The 24,957-nt window shown below is 35.3% G+C and overlaps 1 protein-coding gene across 7 annotated transcripts in view; it reads right to left on the bottom strand.

Moving 5' to 3' along the window:
- The window catches only part of SLC4A10 (solute carrier family 4 member 10), a 300,561-nt gene extending 276,193 nt beyond the window's left edge, over positions 1 to 24,368 (bottom strand). For 4 of the 7 annotated variants that reach the window (XM_086718749.1, XM_086718750.1, XM_025912674.2 and 1 more), the window contains exon 1: positions 24,113 to 24,367. Coding sequence is in view for 1 of the 7 variants with exons in the window: in XM_086718748.1 (XP_086574874.1) it covers positions 24,113 to 24,160 (48 nt within the window). In the remaining 6 variants the exon portion in view is untranslated. Of the gene's footprint in view, positions 1 to 24,112 lie in introns of all 7 variants that reach the window. The other 3 variants (XM_025912673.2, XM_025912675.2, XM_086718748.1) reach the window with 1 other exon arrangement.
- Positions 24,369 to 24,957: the final 589 nt, after the last annotated feature.

Raw genomic sequence — 24,957 nt, 5'->3', positions numbered from 1 at the left:
CTCATGCACCAAACAGTATTTCAAGTTATCATTTTAATGCGAAAATGGTATTCAATTTTACATCACTTATATTCTTACACATATTATTAGAATGCAATCTCAAAGGTGAGAGATTTTCAAAAATTCTGACTCAATTATTAGGTAGTGGTCACATTTGTTTTCATAGATTCTACACACCCTCACTTGTTTAAATACAAATAATTAGGGCACCTGGTGGCTCAGTCAGTTCAGCATCCGACTCTTGATTTCAGCTCAGGTCATGATCTCATGGTTTGTGGGATCAGGCCAGTATTCTCTCTTTCCTTCTCTCTCTGCCTCTCCCCTGCTCACACTTGTGCATGTACATGCACGTGCCCTCTCTCTCCCTCTCTCTCAAAATAAATAAACTTTAAAAAATAATTTAAAAAGTAAAAACCAATAATTGTATAACTAATAAGTAACATTGTTTTCTATATTTCTTGTTTGTAAATATTTTTATTTCATTTACCAACTTTTATAAATAAATAGTGGACAAGTCATTCAATATTTAATACTCTGCCACTAAAATATAATTAGACAGTAATAAGTTGAAACAACTTTACAAAGGGGCTTGTCAAAATACAAAAGAATCCCGAAGAAATGAAATATCCTATATCACTTATAGCTCTAAGTATTTTTAAAGCAAAATATCAATATGTTAGGAAATAGGTATATTTGTATATGTTATTACCGTTGAGTTAATACATGACATACATATATATCTGTATATATGTATGTATCTTTTCCCTTAATTCAACATGATCCCTCAAAACAACAACAACAAAAAGTTATCGGGAACCAACCTAAAAGTTCCCAGTGGCAAAAGCTAGAACAATTTGAGCAACAAAATAAATAATACAGTATTGTATTATAACCCAATGTACAAAATAAATATGCATGAGTCCATATTGATATAAATAAATGTTTGGATAAATACATAAATGGGAAAGAGAAGGTAAGTCTCTCTTACAGAATAATTTCATATAATGTATATAATAAATACTTCCCCCATTCCAGGAGGTCTATACAACCTCTTCTCGCAAGTGTAGCCTAATGACTTGCTACCAAAAAACAGAGTATGGAAAGAATAAAATAACAACTTTACAGTGGAGAAACGTGGCAAACCTTACTCTAATCAAGTGATCAAGGTTAACATCACCAGTGATAAGTCATATTGATATCATATACAACCTGATAGGACGTAATAAGAAAAGCATTTCAACTCTGTGATGTTCTTTCCAAAACCACATAACCCCAGTCTAATCATGAGAAAAACATCAGACAAATCCAAAGCGAGGAACATTCTAAAAAATACCTGACTCATACTTTGCAAAACTACCAAGGCCATAAAAAAGCAAGGAAAGAGAGAAACTAGCACAGATCAGTGGAGACTAAGAAGACATGAATACTAAATGCAATATGGTATCCTGGATGAGATCCCAGGACAGAAAAAGGGCATATGTGGATAAACTGGTAAAACTTGAATAGAGTTTGCAATATAGTTGAAATTAATGTACAAAGTTAGTTTATTAGTTTTGACAAATACACCAGGTATGATGTTAATATTAGAGAAAACTCAGTGAAGGATATATGGAGATGCTGTATCTTTGCATCTTTCCTGTAAATCTCAATTTATTCCAAAATAAGAAGGTTAGTTTTTTTTTTAACTCATTAGGCTTGAATAATAATAAAGACAATTATCTGTCTCGGTACACCTGGGTGGCTCAGTCAGTTAAGTGTCTGACTTAGTTTTGGCTCACGTCATGATCTCAGGGTTCATGAGTTCAAGCCCTGCATCTGAGAGTGCGGAGCTTGCTTGGGATTCTCACTCTCCCTCTCTCTCTCTGTCCCTCCCCCACTCGCTCTGTCCCTCAAAATAAATAAATGAACCTTAAAATATTGGCACAAATTTTGTACATACTACCACATTTGGGGGAAGTCATAGGTTAACAAAAAATTTCATAGAATGTATAAAAATTGGATTAGCCAATCTGAAACATAATTTTCTCAGCATTTATTAAAATTTGTAATGCAAATAGACATCTCAGTACCTACTCCAGAGAACATTCATAAATTTTTTACTGAGGCATTATTTAAAAAGGGAACAGATTTTGAAAACAACCTAAATGCCCATAATATGAAAGAGTTACCATAGACTATGGAATATGCAACAAACAATGAGATAGAGCAATCATCTAACATGCATAGATCTCCAAAACATTGCTTAAATAAAAAAGCAATTTGTAAAGGCAATAGTATGATGTCATTTTCAGAAACACTCACAATGTCATATATTATCCATGGGTATATGCCAGGTCTGGAAGCATACTCACCAAACTGAAAACAAAGGTTACTTCTGTGGAGAATGGAGGAGGCCAGCAGTCAAGATGGTGATCCATTGACACCTTACAGTCTATGTTTTTTAGAAGTAAGTTACATTAATTTTTTTAAAGTTTTAAGTATTTGTTTTTAAGAACATTTTAGTCCTACTAAGCACCAAGCTTATATGCAAAACTGAAGTCCACTGAACCAAGTCCTTAACACCCAATGGCACATACTATATGTCTTCAATAAATATATGAATGAGTAACTGAATGAGTGAGTGAAGAGACTACATCAGATACTTGTTTTGGAAAATACAGTTGCAACCTCACCTGAGAAACTTATAAGGTAACTCTGCCATTTCAGAGCATCAGAAGAAATGTTGATCAAATTAAGATGTGAGACATTGGAGTTTAGTTCTGGTTCTGCCATTAACTTATTTCATAATGGTCAAATATCCAATTGAACCTGAATTTGTTGATCATATATTCTAAAAAATAATGTTGCCTGTGCTAATGACTGCAGAGAGAGATGGAGGGAGGAAACAGAAAGGTGATTGCAATAGAAATCCCAGAAATTGACCCACAGCTGTATGATCAACTAATCATCAACAAAGCAGGACAGAATATCCAATGGAAAAAAGACAGCCTCTTCGGTAAATGGTGTTGGGAAAACTGGACAGCAACATGCAGAGAAATTAAACTGGACCACTTTCTTATATCATACAAAATGGATGAAAGAAATGTGAGACAGGAAACCATCAAAATCCTAGAGGAGAACACGGGCAGCAACCTCTTTTTTTTTTTTTTTTTTTTTTAATTTTTTTTTTCAACGTTTATTTATTTTTGGGATAGAGAGAGACAGAGCATGAACGGGGGAGGGGCAGAGAGAGAGGGAGACACAGAATCGGAAACAGGCTCCAGGCTCCGAGCCATCAGCCCAGAGCCTGACGCGGGGCTCGAACTCACGGACCGCGAGATCGTGACCTGGCTGAAGTCGGACGCTTAACCGACTGCGCCACCCAGGCGCCCCGGGCAGCAACCTCTTTGACATCAGCCATAGCAACTTACTAGACACATCTCAAAAGGCAAGGGAAAGAAAAGCAAAGATGAACTATTGGGATTTCAAGATAAAAAGCTTCTGCACAGTGAAAGAAACAATCAACAAAACTAAAAGGCAACCTATGGAATAGAAGAAGATATTTGCAAATGACATATCAGATAAAGAGTTAGTATCCAAAATCTATAAAGATCTTATCAAACTCAACACCCAAAAAACAAATAACCCAGTGAAAAATGAGAAGACATGAATTGACGTTTTTCCAAAGAAGACATCCAGACGGCTAACAGACACATGAAAAGATGTTCAACATCACTCAATATCAGGGAAACACAAATCAAAACCACAATGAAATACCACCTCACACCCATCAGAATGGCTAAATTTACACAGGAAACAACAGATGTTGACAAGGATGCAGAGAAAGGGGAATCCTTTACACTGTTGGTGGGAATGCAAACTGGTGCAGCCACTCTGGAGGACAGTACAGAGGTTCCTCAGAAAGTTAAAAATAGAACTACCCTAAGACACAGCAGTTGCACTAGTAGGTATTCACCCAAAGAATACAAAAATACTGATATGGCGGGGTACCTGCACCCCAATGTTTATAGTAGCATTTTCAACAATAGCCAAATTATGGAAAAAGCACAGTGTCCACTGACTGATGAATGGATAAAGAAGATGTGGGGTATATATACATAATGTAATACTACTCAGCCATCAAAAAGAAAAATCTTGCCATTGGCAATGATGGATAGAGCTAGGGTGTATTATGCTAAGTGAAATAAGTCAGTCAGAGAAAGCCAAATACCATATGATTTCATTCATATCTGGAATTTAAGAAACAAAACAGATGAAGGGGGAAAAAGAGAGGGAGGCAAATAACAAGAGACTCTTATTTAAAGTCTAGAGAATAAACTGATGGTTGCTGGAGGGACAGTGGGCAGGGAATGTGCTAAATGGGTGATGGGTATAAAGAAGGGCACTTGTGGTGAATCACTGAATTCTATTCCTGAAACCAATATACATTACATGCTAACTAACTAGAATTTAAATAAAATCTTTTTAAAAAGACATAAGATCATATATGTAATATTTTGAAAAATGCATGGATGCTATTGTAAAAGAACCGAAGAGCTTTTAAAAATAAGTCATAATACTGTTTAACTAGGCTCATATCATCATTGCTCTGCCCCAAGTACTATTAGTGAACTGGTCCATGGCACTAGACCCAATGCTCTAACCCAACTCGTCTAATCTATATGACATCTGGACGATGGAAAGAAGTTTCACAATGTATGAAATCCAGAAATAGAAATTACCTATATTCAAATTTTAAAGAAACTAAATCTAAAAAAAAAAAAATAGTTTAAAAGAGAATTATTATAAAAGTCAGTAATGTCACACTAATACTTTCATTTTTAGCTCAATCAACCTAGGTTTCCCTTTTTTCTCTAACAGGAATACATTAGATAACTAATCATTCCCATAACTATGTTGTTCTTTTCTAGTTCTTTTCTTAGAAAAATTAATTTATACATTTATTCTAAACTGGCTTTGAAATTAATGTTATATTTTGAGGAATACCTATCTAGTTCAAAATACAAATTAGTCTGTGTTAAATGTTCTCAAATACTGATTAAACAACATCCAGAAGTTCCTTTTATTATAATCATGTACATAAAAATGAGACTTGTACACTGATTTAGACATATCATCTTGATTATCAATATTTCAAATTCTTCATGGTTTAATCACCTCTAATTTGCACATGAAAATAAGTATGTTCCTTGACAATAATCCTAACAGATGTTGAAATAACTGAAATTAGTTTAATTGTTTGAAGAATTATAACACTATTAAACATGATAGGCATGTAAATGTTGCTAACTACTTGGTTACAAGGACATTTAAAGAACTACCTAGTTTCAAAGTTAAATCAGAGTAATTTGATTTCTCCAAATGAAAGAACAAACCATAATAGATTTTGGTAACAGTCTTCAATTAAGAAAATCCTGTATAATCATTCCAGAAAAAGAAAAAGTTGATTTTTAAAAAGCTGTTCTAAAATCTCTGAGCATAAAAGACATGTAAGCCCTAAAAGAATAGTACCTATTTTAGAACTGTGAATAAGTGAGGAAGAAGTTAGAAATTATGCTGTCATAAAACTCTTGTTACCTAAGATACTGAAAATTCCAAAAACAATACTTATAAAAACTAGGCAAAAGGAAGAATTTCAACAAATGTAAAAAGTTTTTATATCATAGTAGCTAGGCTTTCCATAAGCTTTTGTCAATATACCAAAGATAAAAATATCCGCTTACTTCTAATTTTGAAGCAACTAATTTAATTTACAAAGAAGAAAGCATTTGTTAGATAAAATTTTACAGCATTATCAGCAATGCTGATTATAAAATATATATTTACTTATTTAGACATTTGAAAACATATCTTCCAATCTCTTCTGATTCCCACATAGAACTTCAAAATCAGTTAATGATCTGTAAAAGTATGATTTTGAGCTCCAATAGGTAGCTATAGACTTCCACACAACCTGGAATTATAATGTGAAAACTATTAATTTAGCCTAATTTAGCTTTACAGCAGATATATTTCCCATATATTTTTGATGCAAAATTCAAACTGATAAAAACATGTTGAAGAGAAACGTCTGCATTTTTCATTTTTAGCATCCTAAGAGTCAATTTGGTTTAAAGGAATTATTAAATTTTAACTACTAAAATGGAAGAACATCACAAAGAAATGCAACTAGTATTTAATGCGATTAAGCCAACCTAAACAGAGAGTACTCCAAATTTTCATTGTAAGCTATAAACCATACAATTGAAAACCATACATGTTTTTAGACTCAACACACCTTTTTATAGAGTATCTCTACTATATTCCAGCTCCTGTACCAGGCACTGGGGATATAGACATGATGCAGACACAGTCTAGTTTGGGAGATAGACTCATGTCCAACTAATTATAAAACGCATTGCTGGGAATGCAAGCTGGTGCAGCCACTCTGGAAAACAGCATGGAGTTTCCTCAAAAAACTAAAAATAGAACCACCCTATGACCCAGCCATTGCACTACTAGGTATTTATCCAAGGGATACAGGTGTGCCATTTTGAAGGGACACATGCACCCCAATATTTATAGCAGCACTATCAACAATAGCTAAAGTTTGGAAAGAGCCCAAATGTCCATCGATGGATGACTGGATAAAGAAGATGTGGTGTATATATATACAATGGAGTGTTACTTGGCAATCAAAAAGAATGAAATCTTGCCTTTTGCAACTACGTGGATGGAAATGGAGGGTATTATGCTAAGTGAGATTAGTCAGTCAGAGAAAGACAAATATCATATGACTTCACTCATATGAGGACTTTAAGAGACAAAACAGATGAACATAAGGGAAGGGAAACAAAAATAATATAAAAACAGGGAGGGGGACAAAGCATACGAGACTCATAAATATGGAGAACAAACAGAGGGTTACTGGAGGGGATGTGGGAGGAGGGGATGGGCTAAACGGGTAAGGGACATTAAGGAATCTACTCCTGAAATCATTGGTGCACTATACCTAACTAATTTGGATGTAAATTTAAAAAATAAATTTAAAAAAATAAATTAAAATAAAAAATTAAAATTAAAAAAATGCATTGCTACCCTGATTATGAACCTCTTATGGAAACGTAATCAGTTTATCTGTTTAGCCACCAGCTGTGATTATAAACAGATCACAGAATTACATACACTTTTCAAAAAAGCCACTAGCACTAGAAACTAGTTTATAAAACTATAACTTTTACAAAATATGGGGCAATCTGTAAATTTTACATATAGTTAACTATTACATTCAGTGGAACTTTAAGCTTCTGTTAAACTTTTTAAAACTTTGATTCAGTTCACAGAATAGTCAGGTACATTAATAGAAGTTATATCTATTGAATTATATCATCACCTTTTCCTTAGGCTATTTTCTTTCCCTCTTCCAAAGGTAAATCCTTCCTAATATTAAAGGGAATTTTGCATATAATTCAAGTGAACAAAAATGAGTAAGATTTTAAAAGTTTCCAAACACATTCTCTGCATTTGATAAATGTTCACTTCTCTTTATTTTGACTGGCTCTCAGATTTATGTAAAATTCCCTTACTTGGTTTTCAACTTGAATGTTCAGCCAAAACTAAATTCTTTGGGAATATTACATTTTATAAAAATCTTAACTTCTTGAAAATATAACAAAGTCCAAACAATACTGTGTTTTCTTGTACAGGCTTTATCCAAAATAATCAAAGGTGAACCCTTGTATCTTTATTCATATAATATAAAACCACGGCAGTGGCTTATCAGAAAGGATTCTGTAAATGGAAAGTCAGACCAACATACAATAATTTCAAATGTACTTGTAAATGGCTGGGGAGAAAAATCAGGGGGAGGCTAATAAGAATTACATGTTTTCGGAGCGCCTGGGTGGCCCAGTCAGTTGAGCATCTGATTTCAGCTCAGGTCATGATCTCACCATTTGTGAGTTGGTGCCCCACATCCACTGTTGTCAGCACAGAGCCCCCTTCAGACCCTCTGCCCCCCTCTCTGCCCCTCCCCCGCTCACACACATGCACTCTCTCTCAAAAATAAAAACTTAAAAAAAAATTTTTTTAATGTTTATTCAATTTTTTGAGAGACACAGAAAGAGTGAGTGTGAGTGGGGCAGAAAGAGTGAGTGTGAGTGGGGCAGAGAGAGTGAGACACACAGAATCTGAAGCAGGCTCCAGGCTCTAAGCTGTCAGCACAGAGCCCAATGGGGGGCTCGAACTCATAAACCGTGAAATCATAACCTGAGGCAAAGTCGGCCACTTAACCAACTGAGCCACCCAGGTGCCCCCAAAATAAATAAAACATTAAAAAAAAGAATTATATGTTGTCTTCCCTATACATATTCTCATTATTATATTTTGTTTAACAGCTATATGTTAGCTACGGGCAAATATTATCACAAGAGGTTGTGTGTTATAAAAAATAGTATAGGTATATCTACAATTTTTAATAAAATTTCCATTAAAGCCCATAGTTTCATGGGAGCATGTAAAACTATGAGAGAAAAAGTTACAGGGAATTGCCAAAATCCTTCCTATACATGGACACAGATAAAGTGGGTGGTCACATCTAGCCCAACAGGGATTCTTTCTCCATTTCCTTTTTAAAGAGAATTTATAGATTGATACAGATATCCATTTGTTCTATCTTTTTGTAGATTCTACTTTTATCTACTTGGCATCCATTCATCACAGAACCAAGTATAGTAACTATATTTTCCTATTTTCTATATTACTGGTGCTTTGGCATTTGGGGCCTTATAGACCCAGGGAGAGATTGCCCCTTTCAGGACTAGCTAAATCCCAAAGATAATTAACACCTTGCCTACAAACATACTCTTCACATGCAAACTAACCAACCCCAAATCTATACCACCAACTTCCTCCTCATCTAAGTCACCAACCAAACCTAAATCATCTCAGAGCCAAGTACCAGGCGACCAGAGACCGCTTCCAAAAGCCCACAGGAATTATTCAAATTAGACAATTCTAAAGTGTTCACCCTGCCTTGCCTTTCCCAATAAAGGCTCCGGCCTAAACCTGCCCTTGCTCTTCTTCACCTTCCGAAACCTGTCTTCTGCCATCTGACCAAAAGCCATAGCTTCCCCTTGATCCTGCACAGCACTAGCAACTTCCTCTCCAGAGACCTGTCAGTATAATGAGGCTTTCCTGGGCTCCCCTGTGTTATTTTGCGTAACTAAAACTTTTGTACCTTTGAGCCACACCTCCAGACGCCCTCTCCTCCCCACCCTCTAGCAACACTCTCTTACTCTCTGCTTCTTGGTGTTTGACTATTTTATTTATTTATTTTTAAATATTTATTTTTGAAAGAGAGACAGACAGAGCACAAGTGGGAGAGGCGAGGAGAGAGAGACACAGAATCCGAAGCAGGCTCCAGGCTCTGAGCTGTCAGCAAAGAGCACTATGCCAGGCTCAAACCCACAAATCGTGAGATCATGACCTGAGCTGAAGTCAGACACTTAAACAACTGAGCCACCCAGGCGCCCCAGTGTTCAACTATTTTAGATTCCACATACAAGTGAGATCATGCAGTATTTGTCTTCCTGTGTCTGGCTTATTTCACTTAGCATTATGTCCTCCTCAATTGTTTCTGAGTATTCAATTATTACTTCTGAAAATCAAATGGTCTCTAACTCTCTCAGGCCTAAATCACTCACTGTGAAACGTTAGATGGATTAAGATCCATCTATTCTGATCTTATTGTAACCTCGTTGTTATTTCAAACCGTAGTCCAAAAAGTCCCCAAAATCTTTAATAAATTTTGTTTAGTTTGTGTCTTTATTTGTTTTTTCTTTGAAGAATGGTCAATACGAATGGACATTTTTGTTTTCCTCAGGCCCTCCTGTGTCTCCTCTTGTGGCCACACCTGACTGACCATCTCCTAAAAGGGCAATACTGAAACTATTGACTTAAAAAGATAATCTGAATTACCTTTGAGTCTTATTTATTTGTACTGATCCTTTTTACATGGACTGTCTGCACAGACATTATTATCAAAACAGTGCAAAATGTTTCCTAAGCCCATGATTGGCACAGTTTACTATACCTTCCCATGTGGATGGAATCTTTGCTGCATTTCTTAAAAGACAGGAAAGCCTTCTTTAGCTCCTCCATTCTCATCTAATAGGGAGGTTGCCATTAAGGTAATTAATGTAACTGAATTAATTAAAATTTTAGATTCATTAAAATATGAGCCATTCATATATTAATGTTTGTATTAAAGTTCAACTGCATTTTGTTAAGCACTCTTGCTTCTTGTTTTCTAAAGATGCAGGTTATTTTTTGAGATAAATATAAATATGTGTTTATAAATTATTGAAACACAATCACCAAATTATTGTTTAATGGAACAATCAGAGATTCAATAAACTTTTAAAGTCTTTTCATTCCCTCTTCAAGATACTTTCTGAACCAAGAGAAACACCAGGAAAGTATATTTTTTCCAAGAAAAACTGATTTTAACGTCAAAAGTTTCAATGTAACCATGAAAGGTGGTAGAATTCATTCTAACATATTTGACCTACTGGAACTCAAGAGAACTGAGATTACTAGATATTTTGCATTGAGATATATCACTAGCCTAAGGAATCAAAGATATAAGCCCTTTTATAACTTATGCCAGATCATGCAACCATCTCTAAAGATGGGAGAAATCTGTTTAGATGAGAAAGTCGTATAATTCAGTATTCCTAGTCTGCGAGAGATAATGAAGTTTAAGTATGTTAAAAAGAAATGGTTTTTAAATCATAAAAGGGAACAAGTAAAATTATAAGCTACTTAATGTAATTTTATGAAAGGTTGATCTTTTTAAAGCTGTGTTCAAGATTGAGAATGTTTTAAATGAATACAGTTAGAATTTCCTGAATTATGAGAAAGCTTCATTGATTTTTTAAATGGACAAAGGCGATATTAAGTTCACCGTTTCTGCATTTTTGTCCTCACAAAGATTTGGCAAAATATTATATTACCTTACATCACAGAAATGGTCTGTACTGGAGGTTCCAGCTCCTTTTGTTACACTAGCACTGGTATCTGAAAATTTTCTAATATCGGGCTAAGAGAGTGGATGTTCAGGATTTGTTGTTGTTTAGCTCTTATGATAACCACTTAAATGGATATTTATGTCAAAGACTAAATAGAAAGTACCACTTTACAATACCAAGACAAACATAAAACAATTACTGTTGTATAACTGTTACCAGATTATTTGATTTAAAAGTAGATTAACCTAATCTCCATTCTTAAGAACTAATTATATTTTTCAAGCCACATAAGGAGAAAAAAAAATATTAAATCAGACTTATGAGCCCAGTTCAAACTACCATGCTTTACGTAAGTGACAACCTATTGGAAGGTCTAGAATTCTACTTTTGTCAAGTTTGTCATCTACCAGGATCTTCAGTTACTTCTTGAACATGACTCTGATGACATGAAAGGTCCTAGATGGTTCAAATAAGAATGACAGTTCTCTTCTTACAGAGTGATAAAGATGAAAGTGCTGTACATAAGAATCATCTTAATACACCAAATGTAACCTGTGCCTATTATAAACTAATAAACAGGAGCACCTGGGTGGCTCAGTCGGCTAGGAATCCAACTTCAGCTCAAGTCATGATCTCACAGTCAGTGAGTTCGAGCCCCACATCGGGCTCTGTGCTGATAACTCAGAGCCTGGAGCCTGCTTCAGATTCTGTGTCTCCCTCTCTCTCTCTGCCCCTCCCCTGCTCATGCTCTATTCTCTCTGTCTCTCAAAAATCAATAAATATTAAAAAATTTAAAAAAAAACTAATAAACAGTAGAGCTGAGAAGAAGGATAAAAACATTGAAACACCTTGTGAATTGGACCTCTCCAAACTTCATTCTTAAAAAAAAAAAAAAAAACGTTTAAAGAATGTCTGTGGTTTTTGAAGAGGAACGATTTCATGCATTCGAAGATGACTGAAAATTTTCACGGCCAAAAAGGTATCTAGTATGGGTCTGTAATGATGGGGCCAGAGGTTCATATCTTCACTGTATAAAGAAGCCATGCATAAATATAAAAAAGATAGGCTAGTAACCACAAGCAGCATTTTGGTAATAATTTGATAATTTTCCAAATCATTCGACATTCTTCTGAACTGTGATTTAAAAAAAAAAACAAAACACCCCACTTCATAGAGAAACACTACCTATAGCAAAGTTGGAAATGGAATACAAAAGAAAGTGTTAGCAAAATGTTTCCAATTGCCAACATTTTAAAAATACCTGTGAGGCTTCTAGTGAAAATCTAACCTAGTTATACAATCATTCTGGAAAGAATTTTGACAAATATTTATAAATAGCCTCAAAAATTAGCCTAGTAGTTCCTTAAAGAAATGACCCATCCCAGGGCTGAGGCAGAGAAAATACAAGATGACCCTGGAAAATCTTGTGGGGTCAGATACTAAGGAAGTGCTCAAAAACAAATGAAAGCATGTTGAAAGGACGAGAACCAGTTGAAGGAGCTCCTAATATCCAAAGATGAAACCATCTGAACAATAAAACTGGAATTGAGAGTGCTGGGATATGGCCCATAGAGTAAAATAAATATCTCTGAGTCCATACTGAAATAGGCAATTGAATAAATAAATGGAAGAGAAGTGACAGCTCTTCCCTATAGAAAAATCCTAATTTCTGAATGCAGAAAGAATGAAAGAAACAGAAAATCACCATTAGGCAAATACCACAGTAATAAATAAATAATAAACAGGAAATAGTAACTGATGAATGCTAAAATTTGTGGGCAAACGATTGAGGAAAAATAGGATATTTGCTATAGTTTCGAGTATCTCCTCCAAGATATTCATTACTACAAAAGGGAAATTTTTAATTTTACAGGTAGAAAACCTAGCAGACACCTCCATAATCAAGGTTAACATACCCAGAAATGACATCATCTATCCCCTGATATAACTCACTGAGAAGGAAACATCACTTCAGTGGTATTCTTGACAATAAATGCATAACCTCAATCTCATTGAGAAGCTTGGAAACACAAATGGAGAGATAATCTACAAAAAAAAAAAAAATGCCCTGTAGACTTCAAGAGTGTCAAGGTCATGAAAGATAGGGGAAGACTGAATAACTCACAAAATGGAGATGATTAAAAAGACATTGGGACACCTGGGTAGCTCAATCAGTTAAGCATCAGACTCAATTTCAGCTCAGGTCATGATCTCACAGTTTATGGGTTTGAACCCCACAGCAGGCTCTGCACTGACAGCATGGAGCCTGCTTGGGATTCTTCCTCTCCCTGTCTCTCTGCCCTCCCCTGCTCATGCTCTCTTTCTAAAAATAAATAAACAAACTTAAAAAAATAAATAAAAGAAAAAGAAGTGATATCTAAACACAAAATGGGATCCTGTAACAGAAAAATGACATATGATACCCTAATAAATACGGTGGTTTATTTAATAGAATTGTACTAATGTTCATTTCCTAGTTTTGATTGTTAACTCTAATTATGTAAGATGTTAATATTATGGCAAAGCAAATGAAAGGTATATGGGAACTCTTTGTACTATTTTTGCAATTACTGTGTTAAGTGCAAAATTTATCTCAAAATAAAAAGCCAAAAAATAACAAAATGAATGTTTTCTTTTATATGTCCTTTTCTATGCTTCTAAACTATGCTAAAAAATAAGTATTAATTTTATAATTAGGAAAAATGAACGTATTATATTTACCAGATATATTATTGGCTTGCATCTTATTACTGTCAAATGAATAAATCAAGTTATTACATAAGAATTATTAAATCAATAATTCATTATCAAATTAATTATGCATATTGGGTATAAAAATCTTTGGTGAAACTATTTTCAATCAAAGAGAAATATTATGCCAATAGTAATAACAACAATGATAGCTATAATTTTTGAGTAATTACTCCAAACACTATAACTCATATATAAAGGTATGTACATAATTATATACATAATTGATTCTCACAAGCCTGCAAGGTAGATGTTACTATTATTGTCATCATTCTTATTTTATAGATAAGAAGAGTGAGGCTTTGAACAGCTGGGAAACTTGCCAAAGCTGGCATACATACTTAATTGGAACAGTTAGAACTGTCTGACTCTAAATTTTAAGCTCTTGACAACTGAGGTCGACTAGTGTTGCTGCTTAATGTATTACCCATGATATGTTTAAGAAGGACTTGCATGCACTTAGCTCTGTTAGAAAGCAGTACAAAATTCTGTGAAACAATAGACTCTGCTTTTAAGAATCTAGCACTCTAATCAAGGAAACAAGTCATATCTATGTGTATTTATATATGAGTAAAAATAATTTTATATACACATATAAATTACAAAGTGATATGTAACATGTAATCAATGCTAAATGAGTAAAATGAGCACTCAGCAATTTTGTAATCCATTATGATCTATAAAAAATATCCCCATTTTTTTTTTGCAAGATTTGGTCTTCTAGCATTCCCACAGCTAAAATAACTCAGACACACTATAATTTTTCAGTTAATTTTTTAAGGTAAATATTCTCAAACTTTAGTGTACATGAGAATCACCTAGAGAGTTCTTTATATTGCTTGTTTATTGGCTCCATCCCCTTGATATTCTTCATACTTGAGTAGCAAGGCCCAGAACCTGCATTTTTAATGAGCCCTCCTGATGATTCTGATACAGGTGCTTCTTGAGTGTGAAGTTTCAATAATAATCCCTTTATTTGTAAATAATAATAATAATATCTCCTAGAAATGCTCTGTAAAATTATATAATATCAGTTTTTATAGGTATTTATATCACAACATTATTCATTAATAAAACACAAAGTACATTATATACACTTAAATAACAAATTATACATTATGTCTAGGTCCTGATGTCTGCATGTTTTTCCATTTTATTACCACAGTCTTATTTCTGAACAAATCAGAAGACTTTTGATAGGCTTATTCCAAAAGCAGCTTAAATATCAACAGGAAATCACCTCTGTATTTATGAAAGGAGCAGAGTGAATCTAACAAAAATGAAATGTGCTTCATAAGCAGAGCTATGTTTTGATTCCATCCAGTAGTTATTATATACCTAACTACTTTTTATGGCACCTGTTTTCTGGAATGTGACTAGGTTATCACCTTTGATATCAAAGCCTCATTAGTCAAAAAAAAGTCATTAGGAGGCAATTGCCTTCTCTAAATAATTTTGGTTTCTCAGAATAAGCAAGAATAAGCATTGGTAAAAATAAATGTTGGAGGCACTCCAGCAACCTAACACATTCAATATGCAATGGGAAAATTCTTCTAAAAAATACTTGCTTATTAAATCCTTAGAGCATAATTTTCATGATAAATGATCAAGTATTGATGATACTCTTATGAGGACTTCATCATTAGATCAAAACCATACCAAGTCCTTGGCTGTAATACATTCTCACTCTACCCCCACTAAGTCTGTAGATTAATCTCTATTTCCATTTTCTTGGAAGACTTCTGGAGTCCTAAACTCTTTGAAAATGGCCTAAGTTTAACATAGGAACGCATATATACATGGCATCCAGAAATTTTTGTGTCATTTTGTATACATAGAAGTCCTCACTAAAAAAAAAAAAAAAAAACTACAAAACATTGCCATAAGAAATTAAAGATCTAAATACGTCGAGAGACAGTCCACGTACATGTTTTGGAAGACTCAGTATTGCCAAGATGGCAATTCTGCCCAAATTGATCTGTAAATTTAAAACAATCCCTATCAAAATTTTTTCAGGGTTTTTGTAGAAATCAATAAGTAGATCCTAAAATTCAAAGGGCCTAAAATAGCCAAAACAATTTAGAAAAAGAATAAAGTGGAAGGACTTATAATACTTGATACCAAATTTTACTATAAAGTCTCAATAATAAGACAATGTAGTATTAGGGTAAAGAAACACACATAGATTAACAGAACAGAACTTAGAGCCCAGAAAAAGTGACCTTCTATTGATAATCAATTTACTTTCAACAAAGCTGCCAAGAAAATCCACTGGAAAAAAAGGTGGCCCTTTTCACAAATGGTGCTTGAGCAATTAGATATCTATATGCAAAGAATTTAGACTCTTACTCACACCATACACAAAAATTAACTCAAAATAGATCATTGATCTACATGTAAGAACCAAAACTATAAAACTCCTAGGAAAAAACATACGAAGAAAACTCTTCATGAGCTTGGTTTAGGCAGAGTTCTTAGATTCAACACCAAAAGCACAATTGATAAAAGAAAAAATTGATAAATTGCACTTTGTCAAAATTAAAAACTTCTGTATTCCAAAAGTCATCAAGAAAGTTAAGGCCAGACAGAAAATATTTGCAAATCATATTTATGACAAAAAAGTTATATCCAGTATATGTACTATATATATATATATAAAACTCTTACAAGACAACAAATATTAATTTGAAAATGGACAAAATATTTTAATCAACATTTCGTAAAAGAATATATACAAATGGCTAATAAGCACATAAAAAGATGTCCAACATCATTAGTGCTATAGACCAAATGTGTTTCCCCAAACACATACTCCAAATTAGTAGATTGAAACCTAACCCCCAAAGTGATGGTATTAGAAGATGGGGCCTTTCTGGGGCACCTGGGTGTCTCAGCTGGTTAAGTGGCCGACTCCTGGGATAGGCTCAGGTCATGATCTCACAGTTTGTGAGATCAAGCCCAGCACTGGGCTCCTCACTGACAGTGTGGAGCCCCCCTGGAATTCTCTTTCTCCCTGTCTCTCTGTCCCTCCCTGACTCACACATGCACAAGCTCTCTCTCACTCTCTCTCAAAATAAACAAACTTAAGAAGAGGAAGAGGAAGAGGAAGAGGAAGAGGAAGAGGAAGAAGAAGAAGAAGAAGAAGAAGAAGAAGAAGAAGAAGAAGAAGAAGAAGAAGAAGAAGAAGAGGCCTTTGGGAAATGATTGGGGCTTTTATAAAAGAGGGCCCCAGGTAGCTCCCCTTTCCATCTGCCATCTGAGAACATAGCTGAAAGATGGCTATCTATTAACCGGAAATGGGCTCTCATCAGATACCAAACATACCACTCATTGATTTTGTACTTCCCAGCTTCCAAAGATGCACAAAATAAATTTTTGTTGTTAATAAGCCATCCAGTCTATGATATCTTGTTATAGTAACACAAACGGACTAAGAAAATAAGTCATTATGAGATTGCAAATCAAAATCACAACAGCATACCATTTTATACTCATTAAAATGACTATTCAAAAAAACAATATCAGGGGCGCCTGGGTGGCGCAGTCGGTTAAGCGTCCGACTTCAGCCAGGTCACGATCTCGCGGTCCATGAGTTCGAGCCCCGCGTCAGGCTCTGGGCTGATGGCTCAGAGCCTGGAGCCTGTTTCCGATTCTGTGTCTCCCTCTCTCTGCCCCTCCCCCGTTCATGCTCTGTCTCTCTCTGTCCCAAAAATAAATAAACGTTGAAAAAAAAAAAATTTAAAAAAAAAAAAATCAAAAAGACAATATCAAGTGTTGGCAAAAATGTGGAGAAACCTAAACCCTTCTATTATGGTAGAGCTGGTACCTGTGAAATGGCACAGTCTCACTGAAAAAGAGTCCATTTCTTTGAACATTATATATAAACTTACTATATGATCCAATAATTCCACTCATAGGACTCTACCCAAGAGAAGTGTAAATATATGCCCACATGGAAACAATTATAAATGAAAATTTATAATAGCACTATATATAAGAACCAAAAGTTAGAAACTATACAAATGACTAAAGTCTCAATAAACAAAAGAAGGTCTGCTAGCCATATAATGTAATACTTTCCAGCAATAAAAAGGAACAAACTTCTAATAAATGCTACACTATGAATGGATCTCAAAAATGTTTCACTTAAGTGAAAATAGCCAGATGCAAAAGACTGTCTATTGTACAATTCTACTTATATTAAATGTCCAGAAAAGGCAAATTTACAGAGACGAAAATGAAATCAGCAAAATGTAGATTAATTATTGCCTAGGGTCAAAAGTGGATATTGACTACACGTGGACTGGAGAAAGCTTTTTGGGACAATGAAATGTTCTAAAACTGGATTGCAGTGATGGTTGCTCAGTTCTATAAATTTACTGAAAATCACTGAATTGTACACTTGCAACAGAATTTTATGACATGTAAATTATATATATATATATGGTGCATTTATTATGATATGTAAAAAATCTCCTTAAACATCATAAGATCTTACAAGAAACATACTTTGAAAATCAGTATAATATGATTGATAATTAATCTGTTTCCTTTGGATTTTGACTTACTATACAGTAACATAATACTGTATGAGGCTAAACCAACAATGACCTTTAAAAAATGTTGGTCACACAAAATGAGGTATAATGGGGAAAAAAGTATTTTCCTAGAAATTTAGTTGTTTTGATGTTCCTTATGCTAAAATTTAATGTATAACAAGAGAAAGTTCAGAAAAATGATCTGGAGAAAAAAAATAACAATTTGACCCAAGTGAAATAGTTCTCTTCCTCTCTCGTACATAGGATATGCTATATACTCTCTTAACTCAGCTTTGAGGATATATTCCCAAAGACCTCTAGGTCTGCAAATAGTTCAGTGAAACCCTGACTAGCCTTAGCACTGTCTTCACAAAAAGAATACATTTTGTGGTAGACATGATCTAGGGTGTGTGTGTGTTTGTGTGTGTGTTGTGAATCTTCATGAATTTTTCATTTGCTCTTTTCTTGATTTATATAAATAGGACTGATATAAGAATTGTTTAGATCCTCAATTTTTTCCCTGTTAGTGATAAAGGTTAAATAACTTGCCTATTTTTTTGCAATACTTTTTAGGTAAAATTCACCATTTTGCAGTATACAATTTAGTATAATTCACAATGTTATGTAACCATCACACCACTATGTAACTCCAAAATATTTCCATCACTGAAAACAAACAAACAAAAAAACAATAGATGTTAGCAATCACTCCCCCAATTCTGCCCCAGGCCTTGGCAACCACTAATCTACTTTAGTCTCTAAGGATTTTCCTATTCTGAACTTTTCATATAAGTGGAATCATGTAAGATGTGGCCTGCAGTGCCTTACATTTTATAACATCTTATATCATAGTACTTTCATTTTTGAAGAGGTAGATGAAAAAGTCCATATTATAACGGTATTCCTTTTTTTAAATTGGCTCTAATTAAAAAGTCACTTTTTAATTAGATGTAATATTTTCAAATGTTAGCTCAGTACTTATTAGCTATGGGAACCTGGGTAACTTACTTGACCTTCTCAGCCTTAGTTTCTTTATCTGTAAGGCTGGATAACATTAGCAACCTTTCAGGATTATCATGAAGACTAAAGATGTGTGTGCTTAGAGTGAGCCTGAGACAATACCTATTATTACTTCATAAAACTTGTCTAATTACCATCATCATATTTAACTTAGCACTCAGATGTTGACTCTATGCTAGAAGCGGGACTACACAATGATGGAAAGAATAAAGAGGTTTGGACTCTAGGCCAAGCTCTGCCATTAACTAATGTAAGCAGCATACCCTTAAATACATCTTCTTATCTCTTGGTTGTTCAGTTTCATCATGCATTTAAGTAAATTAGTGAGTTAGTCCAAAACCTGCAATTGAGCTCAGTAGTCCTTTTCAGGCCAAAACATTTATGATTCCACAAAACAGATGCATTAAATACTAGTTACTCCCCTTTTCTAAATAAGAGCAACATAACCTCAAAGAGTATCTGAGACAACTCTTTTAAGTGGAACAATATATTAGAACTTTAATTTACACTTATTTTAACTACAATAAATAAAAATTAACTAATATTACTATATAGATGGAGAGTGGTATCCTCACAGAAAGCCAAATGATCACGTGTCATGCATCCTATGAGGTAGGAGAAGGGAAGAGTGGAGTTTCTCTACAAAGCAGTGTTAAGAGTGGCACCCACATTTCTCCATTCACTTGAAGTATCTTGCAATGCACTATGGTCTATGCCCAATTTATACTTCTGAATTAATCATCATCCCAAGGTTATTGGGATACATTGGAAGTGTGATTATTTTGGGCCATGTTCACTAACTCTATTTGAGTTCCAGACCTTTACCCAGATATTTTCTAAGCCTCCATCAAAGACTATCTCACTTCCTCATCTGCCTTCAATATTTTTACCATAAACAATACTTGTAGGCTTTAGATTCTACCACTCATTAGCAACCTTGGCATCCCATATGTACATTTTATTTTTATAGTCACTCACCATTGTAGAGTAAAAATTCAAGTCATAAAGGGGAAAATGAGGATTTCTTATACTGCATTTTGCTTCCTACATATTACTATGTGAGTATGTTTTTTTTAAATTAGTACTATAATCTAAATCACCATTTAAATAACATATAAATACCAATATTACTTAGCCAACTTACATATTCTTTTCATTACTTTGACATTTTAGTCCCCCTTTCCCTCATTTAATAACATAGAAGATTTTTCATAAGGTTCTTTTCACAAATAAAGCAATAAACTGGGCCATTTGGGAATCTAGAATTACCATTTTAAAAGGAGCTCTATTCCACCAATAAATTACCTTTAAAAAGTGATCTTTACTCTAGTTCCATACCTCAGGGCAGTTTTACAAGCAAGTTCAACTTAAAATTAGCTCCTTTTAGGACATCAGAATTTTATAAGGGATCCAACATGGAACCACTAAAATATCACCCAAGATTAAATGGCATGAGATAGAAATACTTGTTATAAAACTACTCTCCTAGAAGTCTCTTCCGTTGTCTAGTAATTTACTCCTAGAAGCAAACTCAACACTCAGTGTCAAGGACAAATTTGAAGTCCTATGCAGTCCTAAATTCCTGGCTTCATACTTTCAAAAGATTAATTCCATCTTTACTAAAGGGATACCACCCTCATTACTATCACAAATAGTCTTCATATTTACCCATCTCAAACAACTTATGACAATGATTATTTGAGGAGAAAATAGCAGTTTTTCTCTAAAAGCTAAATTGAGCTCTATCTCTAGACTAGCTAGAGACTGTGAGCACCATGTGGACAGGGTTTTTGTCTATCTTGTTCATTGCTATATTCTCAGCCCCATGAACATGTTTGGCCAAAAGTAGGCTTTTAATAAATGAAAGAATCTTCTGAACACGGCTTGATCCATAGCTTCAGATGTATCGGTCAGGTACCATCAAAGCCAGACTATACTCTGAGCCTAGAGGAGCTGAATGTCCTAACCCTTAGAGTGATGAGGGCCAATAAATGCTATGATGCCTTGTTCAGCAAAAGAAAATTATCTGTAAAGCTCCCTAAGGAGGACTGAGAAAAAAAGGAAACATGTCAGGACCTCCTTCACTCACACCCTTAAAATGTACTTTATATACACTAAAATGAAGGTAAACCTTGGAAGCTTAAAAAGAAACTTTTACTCCCTTTCCTCCCTATTAGCAGCTAACTTTTATTGAGCACTTACTAAATGACAGATATTTCACATAAGTTATTTGATTCACTCTTCTCAAAACCCAAGACATACGTACCATTCCCTTCCCGTTTTTCAGTTGAAGAAACTGAGGCTTATCACTTCCCCGGGATCATAAAGCATGTAAATAGCAGTGCTGTGACCTACCAGACTGTGTTTTTAAATATTATGCCATATTGCCATTTACATAATTATTTGCAAAGTCATCTGATTAATTTTCTAAAGCAGAGTCAAAAGCTATTTCTTCCTCCCTCTTCCAAGTATAAAAACTCCAGTCCAGGATCTGATTATGATAAGCCTGATTAATAATGTAATGTAAAAAAAAAAAAAAATAGTGCTTTTCTTTCTGAACTAGTTTTAGAAGACCTATATTCCAGTGCTGGCTTCAATACTCTGTGACCTTAGACAAGTTATTCCAAGTCCCTATGCCTCAATTTCTCGTTTATAAAATTAAAATAATAAAATCTGCTTTACTTAAAATGACTGCTTTGAAAACTAAAAAACAAGTCATAAAAGCAATTGAAGCTGAAAATACTATAGAAGTATAAAAGTAGGCCAGTAATTCAGCATCCATTCTAGCCTCTCAAGTTTATTTTTCATATAATCAACTGCTAACATGATCTTCTTTTGCCATTAAACTATGTAACTATGTAACTATTCTGTACTGGCCATTATCCACATAAAATGCAACCTTTGACTCCTCAAAAATTTCCATCAGACTGATGATAGACCTTGTTTTCTAGCCAAACTTTTATTTTCTCTGCTCCTTTAAGCCATACACTGATTGCCCATCTAACCCAGTAATGCTATCCTCTTTTAAAGTCTTCCAGTTAATTCTCACTTGGTCCTAAACCCTGTAAGTGTTCCCAGAAGTGACAACTCATATGCCACATCAAACTGACTTCAGCGTGCTTTTCTAGGCCAACTTCCAAACCCCTTCCCCCTAAAAAAAGGGGTTTTTCCATATAACTTAACCTTTCCTAAATCTCCATCCTTCAATTCCTATGTATAGTCCCTTCCTTTCATCCAAGGAATGATAGTTCTCTCTGACATTCTTGACATCCTTTATTCTGAGTACCCACAGAATCCTAATTTATATATCTATTCAAGTTAGGGAAGAGAGACAAATATTTTATTCTCATTTTTATAAAATAACTCCACTTTGATCCACAGAGAAATGTTTCTACTTTTAAGCAGGCAGGCTAATTGATATGCTTCCTTTTTTCCCCTCACAGCCCCCGCCCTTTATTTAGGCTCCATTCTTGGTAGTGACGCCTGCGTTCTTCCCATCCTCCTGCTCCCTCCCAGCCCAAATCTAGCGTCCTGAGGAGAACTGAGCATGCTCAGTAGCCACAGCCAATTCCGGGATGCAAACTGGCATCTTTTGCAGATTTTGAGCCCAGCAGGAGAGGTAAGGCCCTAAAAATACAGTGGCCCAGAATTTGCCCACTCCCCGAGGTATCATTTGATTTAAAGATGTGTTCACAGCCTAGAAATGGACGTGGAAGTGGACAGCTTGCTCTCAGTCCCTATTCTGCAAGGTGGGTCACCAACCTGAGTAACAGAGAGCTGAGAGCAGCCCCTCTTCCTGGTTTGGAGCAGGGAGGAGATTTCTGCTGTTCTGAGCTGTGATAGTGCTGATAGACAGCTGGAAGCTTGCATTTGGCATCTCTGTTGCATCAAGAAAATACTGTTGTTGTTGTTGTTGTTGTTGTTGTTGTTATTGTTATTGTTATTTTTCTTTTTTTCCTTGAACACAGCAACATCAGCTGCTCCAGGCTGAGAAAGATGTTGCCTGAAGAGCTACAAAGTCTGTAAGCCACCCAGAGACTGTGGAGAGGATAGGGAAACCAACTACTTACCCAAGATTTAGATCTGGCTTAAGACCCAGAAATAAGCAGGACATTTCTAAATGACAACTCATGAACCTTTCAGATATTCAAAGCTGAATTGTCAGCCTGTCCCCCCAAAATGCATACCTTCTTTGTATGTGAACCATGACATATTTCCTTTTAAGAGAGATTGACAAAATACACACACACACACACACACACACACACACACACACACACACACAATCCTCCTGTTCTCCTTTCCCCTGGTTTCTGCAGATACTAAATCTCTCTCTAGAGCTGCAACAGCAGCAGATCCCCTTACCTCACTGCCAGGGGGATGAGGCATAGGGAGGAAATTTATCATGAATGGAATATGATAAAAAGGGAGGGGGCTTCTCTGCAGGGTCTTCAGCCACCACTGCACAGCCTAAGAAACAGAGATAGGCAGAAACGGGCTGGGAGAGAGACACACAGCTGTCCCTGCTGCTAAAACCTAGCCATCTCTTCAAACAGCAGCAAACATGAGACATTTCATCACCGTAGTGCATCCATATTGAGAAGGGGGAAAAAAAAATCATGTGCTTTGCGTTATGCATTTCAGTCACCCGAGATGGGAGGAGACCCCTGTCCATATGTCGTGGGAGCTATCCACCACCCCAAAAGTACGTTCACTGCATCTAGCCAGCCGACCGCTTGCCTGACAGGATTTGCAGCAAACGCGGTTAATCTGTGACAGCAGGTTGTCTCTTACCGTAGGCAGCAGCGGCTCCATTTGAGCTCCCTGGTCTTTAATCTCCATGTTTTGTAACGCCTCTGGAATAAGCACCTTTCTCTGCAGTGTCTTCAATGTCCTACACTCAGCCCGGCACTCGCTCTGCTTAGTATTCGGATCAGGTAGCTCTGAAGCAGGAGGCAATTGCACACTCCAACTCACCAGAGTCACATGGCTCCTACTCGCTCGGGCTGCTGGCCAGGTTTTGCACTGAATGCCTTGGATCCCTGGGCCGGTAAGAGAGATCTCCCCAGCCCTGTGTCACTGCCCACACCTGGCTGCTGATATAAAATACAGCCTGCAGTGCTGCAAGTCTAATGGACATTAAGGATCTCACCTAAGATGCTAACTTCTTATCAGACTAGTCCAAGGTGGACTCCAACCAACTCAGCCAGATTTTAACACTTCGAGGCAATTCACTTCATTCCCAGATCCCCATGGGAGACATAAGTCAAACAAGAAGATGTTAATAAGGTGTCCTAGATGTCCTGCTGTGAGTACATGGGGTCTTTAAAAACAGGTAACATGACATTGAAACTGATATGCCTTAGTGAGATTGAACTACGCATTAACAAAATCAGACATTAAAGTCATTGTTGACTCACTAAGAATTGGTCATACAGATACATTCAATATTTTAATTCTGAGAAACTTAGGCAAGGCACACGCTATCACAAATTAAAATATATTTTTCTCTGATTTCCCAACAAATAATAGGGAAAGAAAGTATTTTGATAGTAGCAATTATTAAAATACTAAAGCATTCTGAAGAGACAATGAATCTGACAAAAAGCATATACCCTTTTGCCTTAAAAGTATCAACA

The sequence above is a fragment of the Puma concolor genome, chromosome C1, assembly GCF_028749965.1.
Source record: "Puma concolor isolate L17-30 chromosome C1, mPumCon1.1.hap2, whole genome shotgun sequence".
In the NCBI taxonomy this organism is placed as follows: Eukaryota; Metazoa; Chordata; class Mammalia; order Carnivora; family Felidae; genus Puma; species Puma concolor.
The sequence above is the reverse complement of the archived record's forward strand: the minus strand, read 5'-3'. Positions and strand labels throughout refer to the sequence as shown.